This window comes from Euleptes europaea, chromosome 11, assembly GCF_029931775.1.
Source record: "Euleptes europaea isolate rEulEur1 chromosome 11, rEulEur1.hap1, whole genome shotgun sequence".
In the NCBI taxonomy this organism is placed as follows: domain Eukaryota; kingdom Metazoa; phylum Chordata; class Lepidosauria; order Squamata; family Sphaerodactylidae; genus Euleptes; species Euleptes europaea.
This window is the reverse complement of record NC_079322.1, coordinates 10,290,074-10,312,723: the sequence shown is the minus strand read 5'-3', so window position 1 is coordinate 10,312,723 and position 22,650 is coordinate 10,290,074. Positions and strand designations below refer to the sequence as shown.

At 41.9% G+C, this 22,650-nt stretch overlaps 1 protein-coding gene across 1 annotated transcript in view; it reads right to left on the bottom strand.

Annotated features, from left to right (window-relative positions):
• Positions 1-14,818: 14,818 nt before the first annotated feature.
• AHRR (aryl hydrocarbon receptor repressor) overlaps positions 14,819-22,650 on the bottom strand; it is a 63,089-nt gene continuing 55,257 nt past the window's right edge. Inside the window, exons 8-10 of the mRNA XM_056857983.1 lie at positions 19,867-19,928; positions 18,212-18,341; positions 14,819-15,931 (exon numbers count right to left, since the gene is read on the bottom strand). Of these exons, the coding sequence (XP_056713961.1) occupies positions 14,827-15,931; positions 18,212-18,341; positions 19,867-19,928 (1,297 nt within the window). The 3' untranslated portion in view covers positions 14,819-14,826. The remainder of the gene's footprint in view (positions 15,932-18,211; positions 18,342-19,866; positions 19,929-22,650) is intronic.

Sequence of the window (22,650 nt, the reverse complement as noted above, 5' to 3'; positions counted from 1 at the left end):
TTATTGCATTAGGAAGCTTAGTATAAAATAACTAGTTAACCTGTTTTTCAGAGTCCATAACATGCCATCCTATACTACAATTACTACATATAATTTACTCAACCGAGTTCCTGATCTCTCTGCATGTTTTGATGAAGCTGACAGATTTGTTTTCATAATTAATCTAAAAATTCCAAATATGGTCAATCTCGTTACCTACTTGCAAAAGATCACTAGAGCAAGGAAGACTCTGCTTGAAGCTTGCAAATTAACACAACACCCTCAAAGAATATCATGACCAATAAAGACTAACACGCCACATCCTGGTGGTAAAGAATACAAAAGGACACCATACTATTTACTTCTCTCTCCTGGTCCAGTGCTCAATATTATCTATTATCTTATGTCTAGGATTGCATTTACCCAAAATCTTTTTTTTATTAAAGTATTCTTTAAAATTTCAGGAACCAGTGAAACAGGGTAGAAAATTTTCCAGTGCTATCTTTTTTTAACAGAGGTTTTCCACCCCGCATATGTAAACCGACTGTTAGTTTTCAGGGCTGTTGTGATGCAATTCAATCATGTTAGATGGACTAAATATAGGATATGAGGGATGGACAAATCCTCAGTGCTTGTACATGGTGTATTTGGCTTCTTTTGATAATGTTATCTCAGTGGAACAGGCTTCCTCGGGAGGTGGCAAGCTCAGTGGAACAGACTTCCTCGGGAGGTGGTAAGCTCTCCCCTGGAGGTTTTTAAGCACAGGCTAAATGGCCATCTGTCAGCAATGCTGATTCTATGATCTTAGGCAGATCATGAGAGAGAGGGCAGGAAGGTTTGCATCAATGTTTGGCTCTTGTGGCCCTTTCTTGCATGCCCAGGGTAGTGCCCATCGCCACTTTGGGGTCAGGAAGCAACTTTCCTCCAGGCCAGATGGACCCGGGATCCTGGAGGGGTTTTTTTGGCCATCTTCTGGGCGTGGAGTAGGGGTCACTGAGGGTGTGAGGGAGAGATAGTTGTGAATTTCCTGCATTGTGCAGGGAGTTGGACTAGATGACCCTGGTGGTCTCTTCCAACTCTATGATTCTATCTAAATTTGAAATGGAAAATTTCCCCATAAAACCCAAAGCACTGTCAGCAACCTTCAAAGTTTTAATAACTAAAAATGCAAAGCCATCGCAAACTTCAGGGCAGGTCAGCCAATCCTATACTTCTGGAGATCTTGCTGCTGCAGCTTCCAGGTCACACAAGGCATGCAAGTATGGCGAGACACCGCCAGTCAGGACAGTACAAAGCTAGACTGGAAAACTGATATGATCTGGTATAAGAAGACTTGTATGTTTGAGCAGGACCATATTTCTGCTGTCATGAAGTTTCCACTTTGTTGTTCTCGCCGCCCAAACTTCAGCTACCAAGCCACACCAAAAGTTCAGGAGTATTTATGCAAATGTTCCAGTATTTCATGACAGTAATCACTGTTGTTTGTGCTCTTGGAAATACATCAAATGACTTCTGTTGTCTTACACTGGATCAACTGATAAGAAGAATACTGCTTCTGATTCTCTTGCTTTATTGCAGTCTTTCCACTACTTGGCCATCAGGAGAAAACAAGCTGCCAGCCTCCCACAAACATTAAAATAATTATGCTTGTCAGATGGTTTGGCATGTTTTTTAGAAGCTTAGTTACATACGAAGATGTTCATCTCCTGAGATTCCTGCAGTCTTTGCTTATCTTCTGGAATAGTAACGAATCCTGGCAATTTGACTGGCAGTCTTCAGCATGCATGTTCACAAATACACCAATTTTACAGATGAGGTATAACACTCCGCCTCGACCATGCACTCAACTCTTGAAATTCTTGTTTTGGCAAGACACTATGCTTTGTCATTATAATTTCTGTTGTACCAAGAGGATGAATGGCTCTTCTCTCCATTTGCAATCAGTAACTTTGCAGTGTAACACCGCAGAAACACCGTCTGTCCAGGAGCCTTGCTTCTTTTACAGCAGCCGCCCACTAACGAAGAGAAGAATATGGTATCCCAAAGGATGGTATTCATAAGGCACAAACATGTTTCCATTCCTAGGAGGTACCATAATTGTTTGTATATGACATACAGCAGTATTGCCCATGCTTTAATTGCATCATAACAAGGTAAACCTTGAGCAAGAAATCATGGACTTCAAAACGCTTCAGCTCCTGGACATCTTAAGGCCTTAGATAACTGGAAATGGAAGAAACTAAAGATCTTGGTCCGATAATTGCCCAATTGCAGTTCCGCCTACCTACCTGTTGCCACCAATCAAAATACAATTAGGCCCAGAAACATGTGACTTGCAGAGCAGCATGTTACAGGAAAGAGAGGTGAGAAAATCCAAGATATGGATGAATGTTCAATAAGATGAGCTTTATCCTGTAAACAGAGACATGGCCCACCACACTGTAAGAAATCAACAGTTCTCTGGTTGTTTTAATGAAATTGCGGTGCATTTTGAATGTTTCCTTAGAAAAGTATATTTGAGAAACAAATATGGCAAAACAAAAATAGGTGATTACATGTTTATGTAATTGCAGGGTTAAGAAGAAAGTCTACAAATATTTCAAAACTTATCTTGGAAGATCTGAGATAGGATAAGATAGTTGTTTATCTCACCTGGGTTTTAAAGTTAAAAGCTGAAACAACTTGATAGCTCCTACGTAAGACAAATCATTTGTATCATAGCAATCAAAAATTATCTTCATAATTTCAGTCTTGCCTTGGAAGGAGATAAACTGTAAAAACGGTGTTCAAAACATGGAGAGACCTCCATATTGATGATGCAATAAATGATGCATCACTCTAGATATGCAGATTTTATGTTTGAGTACACATAGTTCACAATATTTCAAAAGATCAGGAGAGAAAATAAGTTAAAATGTACAATGTTCCCAAGCAAACTTCCTCAACCAATTGACTTAAAATGTTAAAACCACTAATACTCCTTTGGCTTTGTCCTGTTTGCAAGGAAACAGCGAAAAATGTTTTTCTATGGGATCCCGCTTTCCAAACGGGACAAAAACTTATACTGATAAGAAAGTGTTCGGTAAGTTTCCAAAATTCGATGGGAAGAAGCCATCTGTTACAATACTGGTTCTGTGCAATTTAGGCCTTTATAGATTTCAAACCGCACATGGAATTTTTCACAAGAATGCTGATAGGAGCTTTCTAGCAACAAATTAAACGGAAAGCTAAATCAAGTTCAAACCACTGAACATGTTTATAAGATGCAGGGACCAAATAAAAATAATTGTAGTTCAAGGCTTTAAAACTGCTAAATTTCAGTTACTTTACATGATAGTATTATTTACAGCTTTTGCCAGAACATAGTCTACAACTAAAATCTTAAAAAGGATTTTAAAAGGGTAGATTATTTACATGAGCGTTCAATCAGTTTTTTGTAGGCTGATGTAAGATTCACCATTTATAGGACATGCATTACATATGAACATGTCGTACTATACAGCAGAAATGATTTAAAAGCAAACACTAATTCACAAGCCACTCAAAAGCAATCGTATTTATTTCAATGGAAACAATCAGAGAATGGAAGTTAGAGTTATTCCATAGCCTGGGGAAAATCAGATTTACTACTTGGATCTTAATTGTCTTCCAGTAACACAGTGTAAATTATTTTAAAAGGCTATGTATGCACATGCCTTTCAAACATTAAATAATCTAGAATATATGAATAGGGCTCATCTTTAGAATACAACAAATTACCTTTTTATGCCTCAATCCAGCAAAGTGCGTCTGGAGTATCCTTGAGCTCATACATGGAACTTTACAAATCTAAAGAAATTGGGGGAGGAAATTGGTTATGAATACATTTTGCTAATTTAACTGTTCTGTTAAATTATTAACAGATTATTATAATTTCAATTTGCTATGTTAAAATGTGTATTTAATATCTACTTTCCCTTAAGTGCTGAATGTTCCTTTTTTCTTGTATTTTAATTATTGTATTATTTTGTCTGAAAGCCTATGTGCTATATAGACTTACTCGAATAAATGAACTGGACAGTTCTGTGATGATAGCAAACATTTATGAAGTTAGCAAACACTTATGAAGCTAAGTGCTTAAAGGAGTTGAATATATATAAAACAAACAAATATTGTGGAACTACACTTTTTGAACAGGCAAGATTAACATATTTTTACAATTCTGCAGTTATCACCTCCCAAATTTCATCAAATTGTCTCCTATTAACAATATTTGCGAGAGGTCACCCATCAACATACTAATTTGACGTGCTTTCATAACAGTATTACTACTTACAGCAGCAAGTCTAAAGCAAGTACTACATTTCAGTTAAACTTGTTGGGAACTAAGCTTCATGGTCAAATTAACAGCATTCCAAGAGAAGCAGGACTGCCTGAGTGAAACTCAGGAAGCTTTCCTATTATTGTTTCACTAAAAGGGCCATCAATAAATCCTGAGATTCCAATGTATCTTTCAGCGCTTACAGAATTACACAAAAATAGTAAAAATCCTTCATGGCAGACACATGCAAAGTAGCATTGCAAGTCACTCCACAGGAGCTGCAACCCTCCTTTACCGTGCTGGTATGCAGCCATGCCAGACATTCCATATCATACCCAGGCCACTCATTTCAAGGCTGGCCATTCCATAGCCTGGGGCAAAATAACCTGCGGGATGTGAAAAAGAGCCTGCCAATGAATTTGTGCGGCCATCAGAGCAGAAATCGCTCAGCGATGGTGGACAGCCAACTACTGTCTCCTGTGGGTAGCCTTCACATGTGGGCCATGCAGAACTATACCCTTCACTACTGATCAGTAAATGTATCTTGAAGTACCTGAACAAGTTCCTACAAGCTACAAAGAAGTTTGCTAACCCGACTGAACAAAAGTGACTCCATTTCATTTCTTAGACCGTAACTCCATAAATAATTCTGACACTTTACTAAGATGAATTCACAATAGGATTTCTTTCCTTGAACCCAGGGTGGACAATAGGTTTATTATTCAGCACTAATTTCACCATGAGTCAGAAGCGACGTGATAGCACAACACAAACCCACACAATTTAATTTCAGGGAACTTCATCATACATGTTTTTCACACAGCAAATTTGTTACACTCTTAATGCTAATAAGACTATCTTCAAGTACTCACCTCACAATAATATATCTTGGCTGGTTTCTCCGATTCCTCAGATTCTGATTTCTCAGGTTCACTCTGGGTGCTCATTTTGAAAAAAGCGTTGTTCACACGGTTTAATCAAAAACACTTTCTTAAAAGGACAACTGAATTCAACCCTGTCAAAAGACACGTCACATATTTTTAAAAGTCCAAGCACTGCAGATTGTTATTTACATACCACCATTAATAAACATGGCACTGAACAAGTAATTTCCGAACTAAATTTTGACTAGGGTAAGGTCGGCTGAGATTTGACGGCACTTTACACACACACAACGGGAACAAAGGAAGGCTGCTAAGGTACCAGTAGGCACAAATGCAGCTACCTATACTTAAACCTGAGTTCTGTAGAGCGTGAAAATGTTCAGCCACAGATCTCACAAAGAAATCTGTATTTGGGAAGTAATTTAAACAAAAACATGAGGCGCCATAACGGCATTCAATACAAGGATCACTGATATAAAGGACAGCTAGTGGGAAACACCAGCATGGTTTTAGGGAGCAGAAGACTTTCAGAGAGCCACGGTAGACATGGGGGAGAAAAAATGACAGCGCTGTATGAGGAACCAAGAAATAAGAGTTGGGGGAAACCTATCAAGGCCTTTACAGTTAAAACAGCGGGCGTTGAAAGGCAGTGCATATGCACATCGATCGTACCACTGCACACAGACCAAACTGCTTGAGAGCAAAAACATCGCTATAAACCAGATTGCAAGGCGCGATTTAAGCCAGAGATCAGCCGTTTTCAATGCCAGGACTCGACACCTGGGGCAAACCACAGCCTCCTCACGAGAGTAGGCCGTTATTCACACGTTACAAAGCCCTCGCGTCTGCCACAGATTTGTCGATCCAAATCGGGCCCGCGGCTCCCACACTACGTGCGTCGACCAGTTCAAGCGAGAGGACTCCGTAACGCATGAATTGTATGGTTTCTCCGCACCTCAGGGGTCGAGGAATAAGGTCTTTTCGGAGACTTGAGGCCAGGAGTTTAAAATCATCGGGTGAGCATCGATATGTGGGGAAGGAGCACCATGAAAACGACGCAGGCGCGCCCTCATGAAAGAAAAGCCTCCCCAGCGGCACCCTTGAATGCGTCCCTCCCCCATACTCGGAGGGCTGGACTGGAGAGACTGAGGCGCTCAAAACCCTCTCGGGGAAAAACAGAGGCGCCGCGGACCGACAAACCCGGATTTCCGTCCCGCGCGGAAACTAAGCACGTACCAGAACGAGACGACAATGGCGTCGCCACAGCCGAGCCTCACAGAGAACTTTCACCTCACAAACGGCAGCTGCATCCGGGCCACTGACGTAGCATACGCACACTCCCGGGCCATCCAGCCAATCGGAGACGCGGAGAAGGTAGCTAGTCAGCCAATGAGCGGCATCGACACATTAAAGAAAAAGCTCGCGATGCTCGCGGAAAGTCGTTAAGAAATGGGCGGGAAAAGGGAGCGAGTGAAATGGCTTCACAGAGAGTGGCCATATTGGTCTGGAGTAGAACGTGGGTTAGTTTCGAGCCCGGTGGCGCCTTAGAAACCAACATGAGTTTCAAGGGTATATAGCTTAACTCTTGCTGGTCTCGAATATAAATGTTCCCACAGAGCATCTAGCAAGGCTGCTTCTAAGTGGACCTTCTTTTGTGTTGTTCTTGTACGGAGGCTAGACTCTGTGGTGTCAGATCCTTGGGAGCTCTGTTCCTTCATCGCTCAAGAATCGTCAGAAATTTCCCAAGCTGGACCTCTGGCCTGATCCCCATGCTTGTGGAGACAGAAGGGAAACCCCACAAGTATTATGAGGCTTTAGCCCTCAAGTAAATATGTGCTGCATTTCTGCCTTACACTAATTTCATATCCTGCCGCTTTCAACCGTCCAAGGCTCCCTTTGTCAGATATGAATATGCATTGTACCTTTGCATCTTTTACAAGTATTCTTTACAACACCCTCCTATCTTGTGACTGGGATAAAATATTTCCATTTCTGCTTGTGTCTGGCGAAAGGAACTTTGACTTGAAAGTTTATACCCTGAAAATCTTGTATGATATTGTTAACTCTAGAGTTCATCATTGTCTAAAAATATTCAGAAGAGTACAAATAAAGCTATTTTTAACTACTTCCTACTTTATTTGAACAATTTATATGCTGCCTCTCCAGACAGGTGTGCTCTAGGTGGCTTACAAGGTAAAACAAATTATAAAAATACTAAACCCATAAAATACAGGATTTTGTTATCTGTCATTGATGAATGCAGGAAACTTCATCTTATAGATGACGTTAATGTTGATGTACAGTACTGGTGATTGTGGTGAAGGAGCTATATATCCCAGACCCGTATGATTTCACATCCTCTGGGGAAGATGAGAAATCCCTGTGATGTGACGTGCAAGCACCTGACTGTTGGCAGCTGTGTTCTGGAAGGCTTCTGCACTCAGAACCCAGATTGGTTAGAAGCCTGGGGGTGAATTTTAACTTGGCATGAGCGGAGCCATCTTTATTGTCTGCTAGGTTTCTCTGGTTGAAAATGGGCCTTTGTACCCTGACAAGTTTTTATGCTGGCTTTGCTACTCTAAATCTAGTCGGAAGTAGAATCACAACATTAAGGAATAATTTATTTTAATTTTATTTTACTCTAACTTTTATCCTTTTATATACTTGTAAGCTCTAGCCCTGCGGCAAACCCATAAACAGATTCCAGCAGACGGCAAGTCCACGAAAGCAGTTTTATTGGTTAGAATCGACAGGTTTCAGAAGCCATATTCAAAAGGACACTAGTAAGGGACAAAGGCAAGGTGCATAGTATATATGGAAAAGCAAAAGGAGATAACTGAAGACCTAGGCAACCCCCCTCCCAGAGGCAGGAAGGAGCACTTGGCGATTCCCACAGTATGGGAATCTATGAAGACTAAACATGGGGCACAGATTGGCCTTGGACAGAACAGCACCTGGGAGCAGCACAATCGCACTACCGCATACCATCCTCATGGCTTGCTCCTGACAATACTACAGATTGTACTATGCCAATAAAGGTATTTGAAATTTTAATTTGATACTCTAAAAGGGCTACTGTCAAAGAAAACAAGGCCTCCGTCCTTGGGCGCTGATAAGATGGTATAGAGTAGAATTTTGAGTTACCCTCCCTGAAGCTACCAGAAACTAGATACAATTCCTAAGCTGCATGAAAGCGTCAATACTTATGTCTAATTGGATGGGATAATTCTTCTTTTGCAGTGCTTCCTTAGTAACGCTGTGATGTCATTAAAACTATAAAAGTTGTATGCATAATGAGCTCATTAGAACTTCCCTGTCTTCAAGTGACTTAGACTAGGTGAACTTCTCAGCTTGAGCTCTTAATAAAGGATTATTTTAACGGCTCTGTTTTGTTTGGAGTGCATCAATTGGCAACCCTCCTTGGAACCTTCAATAAATTCCCTGTCAAACCTCTACACACTTGGAAGGAGAATTTAAAAGTTGTTCTTTCTTGGGGATGTATCTCTGGGGGAGCACATCCATGTGAATGAGTGCAGGAGAGCATCCTCTCTACGCATACCCCATTTGCATTTCCTAGATGGGAGGGAAGAGCAGATGCCTGGTAACTTGTTTCCAAAATTAGGTTAGAAATTTTCTGTTTTCATTTGCTTTATTAGTATGCACGCCAGAAATTCTGTAACCTGCATACTCTCTAGAGTTGGTGAAAGTAGAATAAAGCTTAATATTTGTTTGACTTCCTTGATTCCTACCTGTGAGCCTTGCCTGGGTGACAATGTTATTGAACAGCCCTGTTTGACGCTCCTCCTGGCATCAAACTAGAAGTGGGGGTAGAAACCAGGGTGTAAGTTGCTGGGGCCCTCCTCCTGCTAAAGGGTGCCATGGATGGCACAGGGACCAAAGACTAACAGCAAAGCAAGACACTGCTCCACATAAAAAGGATGCCTTTTAGAGGATTTTGGGATCCATCTTGTGTGTATAACTTGGGAAGGAAGGCGTTTGACAGCTGTACTTTTCTCACATCCCAAAGGTGTGCCAGACTAGACAATGGGGCTGGCTAGTCTCCATTGTGTCACCTTGAGGTGATTTAATCAGCGCTCCGAGCTGGCAATTAATTATCCTAGCTGCACCCACCCTGGGCAATCAACCAGTATTCAGGAGTATAGCCCAGACATTCTCCTGCACCTTGATCACTCATCAGGCCTCTCCTACCTTTTTGGTTCGGACCCCGGGAAAAGCAATACATTATTTGTCTCTGGCTTTTCTGCCACCTTACCTCATGCCGCCTCAGGATCCATTTTGGGCTATAAATATTAGTCCTTTGGCCATTCATAGTGTGTGTGTGTCTTGGATCTGTGTATACACTCCCACTTGCGTGTGGGCCCTTTTCTCTGCTCCCGGAAATGCTGGCCATTTCCCTCTTTGGCACTGCTTTCCCTCCAAGACCGGTTAATATTGTCCATCCCTGAAACTTTACCAACTTTCAAGCTTTTTCTTTTCGCTCTTGTATCATTTGTGTGTGTTTGTCCATTGCCTGAAAGTATATCGTGCTGCCTATATTAGGAGGAGACACCGAAATAAACAGGGATTCAGACCGCCGTATGTGTTCTGTCCGACACCAGTAGATACGTAGAGTTCTTAGGTCCAAGGTGTGCCAACTCTTCTCTTGGGTGAGAAGGTCGAGGGCAGAAGGATGGGAGATGGACCTCCTGTTGCCAATGAAACCTAGAATTCACTTTGGGAACAAATGTTGGGTCCGGATGTAGAGCAACCTTGTCTGCATGGAAAATGCATAAGCCTTGCCTGGAGGAAAGGGCACCCAATTCAGAGACTCTTCTAGCCGAAGTCACCGCTGTAAGAAAAAGGACCTTCATCATAAGTAAAGACAGTGAAACCTCTTTCAACAGTTCAAATGGATGTTTTGTCAAAGCCCGCAGCACTACATTAAGGAAACCTGTGGACTACAGGTGGGGATACGGCTGATACTCCCTTCAGGAAAGCGACTATATGTGGATGTTTGCCAATGGGATAGCCATCCAGCTAAGGGATTACCGTGGCTATAGCCGCCACTTAACGCTGAAGTGTAGAGGACTTCAGGTTCTTTGCCACACCATCTTGAAGGAACTCCAGAAGCTTCCCGGTGGAAATGGAAATTGTATCCAGATGTTTGCGCCCACACCACCAGGCAAACGTTTTCCAAAAAAAGTTGTAAATTCGCTTGGTGGAATCTTTCCTCGCTGCTTGCATGGTGGAGACGACCTCCGGAGAGCATCCCAACGCTAGCAGCCATTGCCTTTCAAGTCCCAGGAGGTCAGTTGTAGCCAGGCAGGATCTGGGTGTAGCAGAGGTCCTTGATGTAGAAGGTCCTGGACAGGAGGAAGGGGCCAGGGGTCCTGCAAGGACAGCTCCCTCAGTGTCGGAAACCACGGCCTTCGAGGCCAATGGGGGTGATGAAGATGACGTGGGCCCTTTCCTGCCTGATCTTTCAAAGAACTTTTGGAATTATAGGAAGGGGAGGGAAGGCAAATAGTAGACCCTGCGGCCATGGAGATTCCAGTGTGTCCATGCCCTCCGCTCCTGGGTGTTCGAACTTTGAGAAGTACCTGGGCGTCTGGTGGTTGCTGTGGTTGGCGAATAGGTCCACTGATGGGTGGCCGAACCTCTCTGTCACCTGAAGAAAGATTTCCCTCTTCAGAGTCCATTCTCCCTCGTCTATCTGTTGTCAACAGAGCCAGTCTGCCTGGGTGTTTAAGACACCTCTGATGTGCTCTGCCCAGAGGGATGGGAGGTGACTGCCCAGTTCAAGATGGTGTCGGCTTCTGTGTGGAGGGAAGATTCCTACATTGAGAGAAGATTCATATGGGGAAACAGCAACTCTAAATAGATTCCAGTGTTGTAGCTGACCTACTCTGCTGTGACCAAATCAGTCTTACAGCACATAACCACAAAAGAATGGATTAAGGCATTACTGTTATTTCATGAATCTCTGGCCTGGTTAGTCCTGGCTAGCTTGCTCTATTCTGACCTCAGAAGCTAAGCAGGGTCAGCCTTGGTTAGTACTTGAATGGGAGACTGCCAAAGAAATCCAGGGTTGCTACGCAGAGGCAGGCAATGGCAAACCACCTCTGTATGTCTCTTGCCTTGAAAACCCTATGGGGTTGCCATAAATCAGCTGCAATTTGACTGCAAAAAATATAATTAATTATACCGTTGTTGTTTCATGGTATCTTAAAGGTCAAGATATTTATTGTTGCTTAAGCTGGAGCCTACCACATCAGATGCATGAATCCAAACTGCAGTTTGCAGATCCATAAACATGGGCAAGGGGACTGTGAACTGAGCCCAAGAAGCCCTCAAATACCTAAAGGTTCCTTAACTAAGTAGGCAGTAATCATCACAAATAACAAGACTTGTGAATTGTCACTGTGTTTATCTTATATACTTCTGAGTTTGGCATAGATCATATTTCTTGCAGTTTTTGATGTTTTAAACCCACATACACAAGTTTGTATATTAGGGTTGCTAGCTCCAGGTTGGGAAAGGAATGGAGATTTGGGGGTGGAGTGATTATCTTCACAGCTTTATGTGCTTTTTTTGCATTTTTAATATTGGAAGCTGTCTCAGGAACTTTGGCCATAACAGAAAGCAGGAGCAAAAGGAAATAATCCTATATAGAGTATTTATTAAGAAATACTGAATTTTACATTTACAAATAGCAGCAGAGTACAAGTTGAAATTATAGTGAGAAACCTTTACAAAAAAGTTACTCAATAGTGCAACTGTTAGTCAAACGGACAACAATGCTGTAACCTCTAGTTCAATTATTTTTTTCTTTTCAGAAAAAAAATCCAAAAAAGCACATTTTTGTAAGTTTAGCTTGAACTTGAAATGTATTTTCAGGGCACTACTGTTGTAGAAAGAACCATGCCTAAGAATAACTTTATTTTCTCTTTTACCATGGCTACTTGATTCAATAACCTTCAATTGTACATTGGAGGTAATGTTATAAATTACATCTTCTTATGTGCAAGCTGATATTTTTAATCAAATAGCCAAGTATAAAACCACCTGAACTGCAAACAGAGATCCCCCCAAAAAAACATGTTTTCTATTTCATGTTAATATTGTTGGACTGCTTCAGGATGAGGTTTAGTCAAGAAGCAACCTGTTTATTTTAACAGTAAAAATGATTATGATAAAATATTACTTTATCTTTCTACATTATTACTGACTGTACTGCTATTAAACATTGTTACTACTCGTTTTTCAGTTGGCAGCAGAATTGTCACTACAAGTTCTTCCTGAAGACCCTTCTGGATGCTCTTTTCTTGATAGAGTAAGAGAACAATCCCTGAGTAGGTCTGCTCAGAAGTCCCATTTCATTCATTGGAGGTTACTGCTAGGAAACTGGTTTTAGGATTGCAGCTGAAGTATACTTTTCATAATTTTCCTCTCTAAATTAGTAACACATTGTAGTATTAGGCCAGCCAACAGGCCTTATGTATGATTAAATATCCAATGTTAAAATTTGGAATTTGCAAAATGCAAACAGAGCAAGAATGAAATGCGATACACATTGCTCATCAGATAGCTTCACAAACCTAAAAGTGCAATTTTATATTAAAATATGATTGGAAAGCAAAGCATTATAATATATAAAGCAGGAGAGGAGCTATAGGAGACAACTTGTGTGTGTGTGTGTGTGCTTCACTGTTTACTCTTAAGGTTCACACTCCATCTCCAGAGTGCAAAGCATCTTGCTTCTGGTTCTACATCACAGCAAGCAAAGCAATGCCAATAGATGGATGCAGTGCCTGTACTGTGGCCTGTAGGAACAGCAGAGCACCAGCCACTCCTGACAGCAAGGAAGGAAACAAGTCGGGTTTTCCTGAGAATTGTGAGCAGAGACAATTAATTACACTGCGGAGCTCCTCTCTGCAGCTTAAACTGAGTCTCAGGGTTGGGGGTGCCAGAGGCATAGGTGAACCTGAAGGCTGAAGATGCCTAAGTTCTTCACTATTAGGCAATTTTTGGTGGGAAATATATAGGTGGTGCTTGTGGGCGCCTATAGGCGCCATGGTGCCCGCCAAGTGTTTTTAGAGGGTGGGTGAGGCTTTTGCCCAGCAAGGCTTCTGATTGGCCATTAGAGAGTTGAGTGGCTGTGCTGATTTTTTAAAACGTTTTTGCAACAGCTGCCACCACAGCACAAAGAGTTTCACTGTGTGACTGAAGGTAAGCTGTAGCAGCCATTTTGTGACTGGCTCCGCCTCCTGTGGCAGCCATTTTGTGGCTGTGTCCACGATGCTGTATCAGAATTCCAAGGGTGCCCACAGGCTCAAATGGTATATGGTCTGTAAAAGCTGGGCTATCCTTATATTCATGATGCGTGAATGAACATTCCAATAAGTTTCAGCATAGTTTTATAAAATTCCACGGTCTTGGGAAAGGATGGCTGAAGTACCCAATCTTAAATATTTATTTGCTTGCTTATTTCATTTATACCCCACCTTTATTTTTATCATCACAACAACCCTAGGGGATAGGTTAGGCCAAGAGTGGGCTTTTCCACATTCACATTTTCATGGCTTATAAATTCCTACTTCATTGGGGGGGGGGGTGTTCTGTTTCACACATGGGTTGCTCCCTCTAGTGGTTGAGTTGATATTACACCAGTTTATGTCCAGCATATCTCCCTGCAGAGTTAAACTAAACGTTTTTATGCTGAACATAAATCAGTGTAATATCAAAGTTGGGAAATACTTGGAGATTTTGGGGGTGGGGCCTGAGGAGGACGTGGTTTGGGGAGGGACTTCAATGGGGTAAAATGCCATAGAGTCCACCTTCCAAAGCAGCCATTTTCTCCAGGTGAACTGATCTCTGTTACCTGGAGATCAGTTGTAATAACAGATCTCCCGCCACCACCCAGAGGTTGGCAAGCATAGTCACAAGCCAGATCCTGCTGTTGTTAGTTATGTATCTCATGCCTTTCGCACAGTCATGGCTTTTCTTCCTTCTTATCTAGCAGAACTTTCCATGATAGTTGCCTCAGGCAGATTGAAATTTCCCCCTCCAAATCCCTGGGGTCCTAGCCAGGAACTCCCTATCTTGGGTCTTCACAATCTGTGCTTCTTCTGACATTCCCTTTTCCCTGTTTCTGCCTTTCTGCCTCATACTAGCATCCCTTGGTCTCTTTGTGGCTATGAAAAAAGATAGATAATGGTGGGGGGAGAGCAATCTATTGTGCCCCTAGGGTCCATACTGCATTATTTTTAATGCTGTTAATTAAGCTACTGCTCATCCTGTTAATTAAACTCTTGAACCATTTGGGTACCATAGATGATTTGGCTACCACTGGTCAAGCAAAACAAATTGTTGTGAATTTTTTTGCAACCTTTTTTCTTTTAAAAAATATTTTAGTTGCCCTTGTTGGGTCAGTAGAAATTGTATTTGCAATGCATCACAGTGTGGTTTTGTAAAAAATGTGGCACTTCTATGTGCTCTGAAACAGAGTACAGTTCACCTACAATTCATGCATTAAGCACGGAATAGAACTGCTCAGCAACAGTGGGTCTGAATCTTGGCAACAGGAAGTCCCTGCTGATGGGGTACTTCCTGTTTCTCTGCACTACTGATGCTGTGAGCAACAATTGTACACATTCTAACACACTACACAGTTTGTTGTGAAAATGTACATCCCATTATTTTATGAGGCTGAGAACCTGCTAATGCATTTTCAGAAAAAGTAGCTTGTACTCCATTCTGACCACGGCCAGGAATAGGTGGAGAATCTAAAGGCTCATGTTTGATTGTTGGAATAAAGTTGGAATTTTTAAACTCACAGTGTGTCTTTAGCACCTGGGTATTTAGCTCTCTCTCGTCTACAAAACTGGTATTATAAAATGGATTACAGCAATATGTTCCTTGCATACCCTCCATAGTTTCTACACAGATGGGGTTCTGTGGGCCCAACGGAGTTGGCTCCTTGTACTCCACCCCCTTCCCAGGTCCATTTCTACTGAGGTTGGTGTGATGCATTACAAGGCGTTGCCAATTATATGGCGAGTAAACCCAATGCTTTGGACTTTGGCATGGAGGCGGCTGTTCATTGAAATCCAGTTCTGCTTTGAGATGGACCCTAGAAGGGAAATGACTCGACGGCTTCTTCACTGCGCTCTTTTCATCCATCCAGACTCGACTTGGTGAAACGGCATAACTATTAGCTACATTTTCAGAATCTGAATCGTATTCAGTTTTGATCAGCATGTTCTGAGAGTTGTACAGCCCTTCTGGAGGTATTAGTGGACACTGAAGTTTTATATATTCTGCTGAATGGCTATCTGCTGTGTATTGTTGCAAGTTTGAATGAGGATGGCAATTTTCTGTGTTGCCCCAGTGTGAAGAATAGGTGGCAGATAAACCGAAAAGCCGCTGGTCTCTATTATAGATTGGTCTCAGAGTTTTGTTTGGGCACATATTCTCGTTGCGCTGACCTCTAGTACAGGAACTTGATGGATTCCTTGAAGTCCATGTGCCATTAGCATTGTTACTGTGCTGAACACCAAAGAGCATCCCATTAGAACGGAAAAATTCTTGTGGACTAAAACATTCATCATCATCATCATCATCTGTGTGAGGCTCAAACTTGACTTTTATGCAATCCTGCTCTTTTTTCATTGTGGTCCATTTACGGTGCTTCATTAGTTCTACTGCATCCCTGTTCCCTTTCAGGCTTGCTGTGCTGTTTGGTATCTTCTGATAATCATCTCCTTCCCTTTCAACAAAAGTATAAAAACAAATCAGCAGAGAACAAAACATTTTCTATAGCAGATTTTTGAAGGTACATGTTAAAAAGAGGAAGGGAGAAAACAAGAATTCACTGGCACGTGATTGGGAAGACCAGCCTCACTACTTTTTAAAAATCATTTACTGATCATTATACACCCAGAATTTACATTCAGGAGAGCCAGCGTGGTGTAGTGGTTAAGGTGTCGGACTAGGATCTGGGAAACCCAGGTTCAAATTCCCACTCATGCCATGGAAACTTGCTGGGTGACCCTGGGCCAGTCTCACACACTTAGCCCCAACCCTGGCAAGTATTTGGATGGGAGACCTCCAAGGAATACCAGGGTCACGACGTGGAGGCAGGCCATGGCAAACCACCTCCAAACGTCTCTTGTCTTGAAAACCCTATGAAGTCGCCATAAGTCAGCTGTGACAGGCAGCCCATTCCTGGGGGGGGGGTATTTCCATGGTGGCTGGGAGCAGCACACCCATGTCTCCTCCTCAGAGGCTTCCCAGCTGCCACGGAGGTAAAAAAAGTATTTAAAAAACAAAAAAAATATAAAAAAGGAAAACACCCCATTGAGAATAGCGACAGTACAACACCCAAAATGTTGTCGTAGCAACACCGCTGTGTGAGGGGGCGTTCCCAGGGTGAAAGGGGTTAGGAGGCTGACTAGCGTCACTCTGCCCTGAGAATGCCCCAGGAACGCCTCCCCCACACCAGCACGGGCATTCTCTTCCAGGACTTAGTTCCCGGAGTGGTCGCTCTGGTGGGGGAGGCCAGTGCATCTCTGCGGCACCCAGGGGTCGCCATAAATGCACTTCATGTGGTGCAAGTGCCCATTCTCATGGGATAACTGGGCACTTACAAGGTCATGCCAGCTCCTAACAAGCTTCACACACCCCTCAGGAATGCGATGTTAACAGCAAATTAAAAAAAAAAGATTACACAGTATCAGCTCATTCATCATGATGTGTTTTTGGTTCCATGTAGTGCATGTCCTATTTCACAATTACAAAATAAAATATTTAAATATTCCTATGGTTTATTCCAAGCATTTGGTGCTCTGAAGGATACGATCTCTTCATATGAGAGTTTAATTTTTAGCTACAGTGGCTATGAAGCCAGTGTAGATGTTTATTTCATTAATTTGTCCAGTCCTATTTTTTTTAATTCGCAACTGCATTTTGCAGTAGTGAATCCCACAAGTTAGCTGTTCTATAAAGATCTATCCTGAATATAACACCGATCATTTTCATTGGCTGGTCCTGAGATTGAAGTCTGAGAGATCAATTTCCTTCTCTATTCAAAGTGCAATCCTAAAAACACTTTCCTGAGAGCAAGCATTATTGAGTTCCATAGGTTTCCATCATGGAGTTCCATAGGTTTCTGAGTACACTTGCTTAGGATTGCACTCCTAGTTGCTTTTTTTGTTAACTAAAAAGCCTGAGATGTTTTAGTCTTTCTTTGTAAGAATATGTGTGAATTCCTTGATCAAATTGCATGGCCTTTAGTGTCCCTTTCCCACTTATCTCCTTCTCTTTTCTTTTTAGATAGGCAAATAACCATGCAAAGCCTTCTGAATGGATCCACACATACCATAAGATTTAGAATGGTATTTTGCTTTTCACATTCAACTCCTTTCTAATATGTTCATAATTGGAATTTGCCTTTTTCACTTCCACATCACACAACACTGAATCTTCCATGAGCTTTTTATTATCTCCCCAAGATCTCTTACTTGGGAAACCACAGATCGTGTAGAATCATAGAGTTGGAAGGGACCCCCAGGATCAATCAGCCTGTATGTGAGATTAAGATCCTTCAAGAGCTTCCCTGCATGAAGAGAGTGCCAGGTCAATATAGTGACAACAGGGGGAGCTCTATCCCACTTTCCAAAAACTTACTCATAGTGGCTATCAGTGAGAACAGCAACACTCAAAACAATATAAAAATAAACCATAGAAGTTACTTATCAACAAAAAAATCACCAAAAACAGTAAGCAGCAAATCATAACATTAAGATAATCAGGGCCAGAAGAGTCCACCAAATGCTTACCCGAATACAAAGGGTTTCTCACCTGGTGCCTTAAGGCCAATAATGGCAACACCAGATGAACTTCACGTGGCAGAATGTTCCACAGGCAGATGTCATAACTGAAAAGGCCCTACATCTTTCTATGATTGCATTTACTATGTAAATTAAAATGGCATATTAAGTTTTCTTTTTAAAGCTTTTTTGTTTTGAAAGCTTTTAAGCATACTCACTTAGGATCTTGCTGTAGGGCACTGACATAATCAGATGGACCATTTCGATAACCAGCTTGTGCATTCGTTTGTATCCAAACCCAGTGATCTTCATTTGCTTGCCATTTCACCATTTCTTTATTATTCTTTCCTAGGAAGGTTGAATAAAAAATGTAGGTCACTGGAAAATATTTTACCTAATTTTATTATAGTTTGTTAATATTCTGCAAGGTTAAGAGGCTATTATGCACTGTACAAAAAAAGGAAGTCCCTGAACACAATCTGCAGGGGTAGAACAAATCATTACGGTTGCCAGCTCCAAGTTAGAAAATACCTGGAGATTTTTTTGGGGGAGGGGGGAGTCTCAGGAGGGCGGGGCTTGGAGAAGGGACTTCAATACCATACCGTCCAATTGCCAAAGCGGCCATTTTCTCCAGGGTAACTGATTTATATTGCCTGGAGATCAGTTGTAATAGCGGGAGATCTCCAGCCACCACCTGGAGGTTGGCAGCCCTACAAATCATGCTTTCTGCTGGTGGAAAATGAGTTCATCAGTGGGAAGGAGAGTGATTTTTGCTGACCCCCCCTCCCACTGCAGATCCCATACTGCTCCTGGAGGGACTTCCCAATCTCCCTCTTTCCCTATGATTTCATGGCCACGGTAGGGTACAGCAGGGGAGAGAAATGGGGACGTTTGCTTCCCTAAATACTGGTTTCCTTGCGCTAGACAGGATCCCCCCTTAATCCATTTAAATATAGCCAATTCACACATTATAAAGTTCTCATGGATGCCAGACTGGTTTCTATGAGATGTGGTGTGTGAGTTCCCAGCTGAAAATATAGTTCCTAGGGCACATGTGGTTGCAATTCAGATCAGGATGGTGGTGCTTGGGGAGAAGGGGTTTCAGCTTTCCTCCTTCACCATTTCCCTGCCTTGAAATGTCCCTGAGGAGTTGCCATCAGTACATGTGAAGTTTCCCCAGTGTAGCATACAGTAGCTCTCTAGGGCCGTTTCAGGTCAGGAAACTGGCATGGGATGGCTGAACTCCCTTCTCCTTGTGTGCTGAAGTCCTGATTAGAACTGAGCCCATGTGACCTGGGAATTCAGTTCCCAGTGGGGAAAGGCAGGCACATGTGTGGCAGTCACAAGGACTTTATAACACATGAATTGTCCCTTAGTGGTCTACTGAATACTGCAGAAGAGAGAAAAAGACCGGCTGCTCATCACCCAACAAATCACGGCTGTGAAAGCACATGGCTTTGCCTCTAAACCCAGCAGCTTTTCAGTTGCATTGTTTTTCAAGACTTCTCTCCGTTTGTCTGAATAAGTGGCATCTTAGAATAAAGATCCAAGCCAATTAAATAAGACAGTCTTTAGCTTCACGGTGGAGCGACAATAGTGCTGTTATGCCTGAATGACATTGGAATTAGGAGGCAGAGAATGGCAAATCTTTCTCATTCAGAGACTTGAAGGGGGGAAAAGTGAAAAATTGGTCAGTCCAGCGATAGACTAGCACAATATATAGAATCCGACACATGTAGTAATGAAAGACATATTTAGAATCGACGGCTCCTAAACATCTCTCTCTGCTAAACTATACTTAAAAAAATACACTGAATGAAAACCCAAAAGCAGAATTAAAAAAACAACAACACAGGTAAATAAAACCCCATACCTTCTAGGAAATTGTTTCTTCCATGGAAATCAGCCACGTGCTGTCCTGGCATAGCCTTTGAACTGCCAAAAAGAGATGACAGAAAGCAGCTTAAGAAATCATTGCACAGTTAGTATATTTTCCAGAGTGTCCCAATGAAAGTTGCAACCCCCTCCCAAACCTTTATCTCCACTATGGAGCCTATTTAAAAAACACTTAGCATGCTAAAGAACATGTTCCTAGTACTATAGTATAATATGTCCTAAAGTTCTAGAGTTGGAAGGGGCCTTATAGCCATCTACTCCAATCTCCTGCTCAGTGTAGGAAATCTAAAGCTAGAGCTTTCCCAACAGATGGATGTCTGCTACTTTTGCTTGAAGACCTCCAATGAGGGAAAGCTTAAGAGAGCACTAACGGAATTTGAAACTATAATAACGAAGAATAACGAACATTTATTAGGATCTACAAATTGTTGTTAAGATACGATACAGAAACGGAGCAAGTAAAAACAAACATGATTAAATGGATGCAGAACTTCGGAGAAATTGTATCAATGGAAACGTGGGAGAAACTATGTACAACAGATTTGAAATTCACTACCAGTCAAGAAGTCAAAGAAAATTGGTACAAAACGTTTTATAGATGGTATCTCACTCCAAATAAAATCCAGAAAATTATCCAAAAGGAAAACAAGGATCATGTTGGAAGTGTCAGGAGACAGACGTTCTTACTTTCATGTCTGGTGGACTTGTTTGAAGCTGCAATCATATTGGCATGGGGCTCATGGCGAGTTACAAAACATGTTCTAGAAAAAATTCAACTTGAATCCTGAAAGTTTTCTACTTGGCATAATGCCATCGGAACTGCCTCCACAACTAAAAGACTTATTCAAATATGCCACAACAGCAGCAAGAGTAGTTCTTGCAAAGAGATGGAGACAACCAAACATGCCAGAGATAGATGACTGGAAAGATAAAATGATGGAATATGCCATAATGGCTAAAATGACTCATATGATGAATATGACTGACGAAGAAACTCTTGAACAGTTTAACGAAAAATTGAGTTTGTTTTATAGGTATATAGAAACCAGCAGTTGAAATTTTATAAAATGGTATAAACATTGTCGAAGGCTTTCACGGTCAGAGTTCATTGGTTCTTGTAGGTTATCCGGGCTGTGTAACCGTGGTCTTGGTATTTTCTTTCCTGACGTTTCGCCCACAGCGGTGGCAGGCATCTTCAGAGGAGTAACACTGAAGGACAGTGTCTTCAGAGGAGTAACACTGAAGGACAGTGAAGGAGACACTGTCCTTCAGTGTTACTCCTCTGAAGATGCCTGCCACAGCTGCGGGTGAAACGTCAGGAAAGAAAATACCAAGACCACGATTACACAGCCCAGATAACCTACAAGAACCAATGGTATAAACATTGGTCGAAGCAAAGTGAAGTTATTTTTTTTAGTAAAACAAGAATAATGGTATAATTATTGATTATAGCAAAATGAATTTGTAATTCCTTTTTATGTTGAAACACTATTATTTTTTACAAATGTATTTTACCCACAGACGGTCCTTTACACTTTCCCTTCTTTCCTTTTGTACCCCCCCTTTGAAATTTAAAAAAAAAACAATGAAAAAGAGGAAAAGACCCTACTCCCAAGTAATTGGCTCCATTGCTGAACTGTTCTTATTCTTAGGGAGTTTCTTCTAGTGTTTAACTGAAATCTCCCTTCCAAGTCCATTAGATTTGTTCCTGCTTTCTGGAGCAGCAGAGGCGAAGTTTTTTCCCTATTTCATGTGACATAACTTTGTGAATTTGACAAAGCAAAAGGGCCTTGTTGTACTCAGACTGGTAGTCTAGTCAATATATATTTTATGGCTATGGCAGGCTGCAGGTGTGGAATTATTTTTATTTGTTAAAATATTTATATTCTGCCTTTCTCCTCAGAGTGAAGGTAGCTAACAAGTTGCCAGTATAGCAGTGATATATAATAAAACCTGTTCCTGTTCAGAAATTCGAGAGCCTATGTGCCAAAGCACATGGGCAAGTAAAAAACTAGTCCCAAATTTTGTGTAACTCCCTTATTGCTAGCAGGCAAGAGAAATAAAAGGTGAAAAGCATGTGAGCAGACAGGAAACTCAGCAACAAGAGGTGTTATAAAGCAAGACTTGGGAATGTTTAGTCTGGAGAAAGAGCCTTGGGTACTTACCCAGAAACTAACATCCAGAACTAACCCAGAAAAACTAACAATTTAGACATCAGGGAGGGCAAGATGCCCTTTGTCCCTCTGAGCAGAAGAAGCCTTCACGGTAAGTACCCAAGGCTCTTTCTCTCTCAGAGGGTCCAAAGGGCATCTTCAGGATGGGACATACAAGAGCAGTCCCTTAGTTGGGAGGGTTAGACGTCTTGAACTACACCCTGCAGTACTCGTCTGCCAAAAGCGGCGTCTACCGACGAGTAAAGGTCCAATTTGTAATGTCTCACGAAAGTGGACACTGAGGACCAAGTGGCCGCCTTGCAAATCTCCTCGATGGGAGCCTGTCTGTCACATGCTGTGGAAGCAGCTGCGCTTCTCACAGAGTTGGGCAGTTATGCCTCCTGGAACAGGAATCTTACTCTCTAGGTAAGCAGTCGTGATGCATGAGGAAATAGTATGGCTAATGGATGCCCTAGACATGGGTTTGCCCTTGTTAGGTGGATAAATGTTAATGAATAGAGCTTCTTATGGACTGTGTACGAGAGATGTAAGTATGCAAGGCTCGTGTTAAATCTAAGGTGTGCCAGGCCTTTTCTTTGGGATTCTTT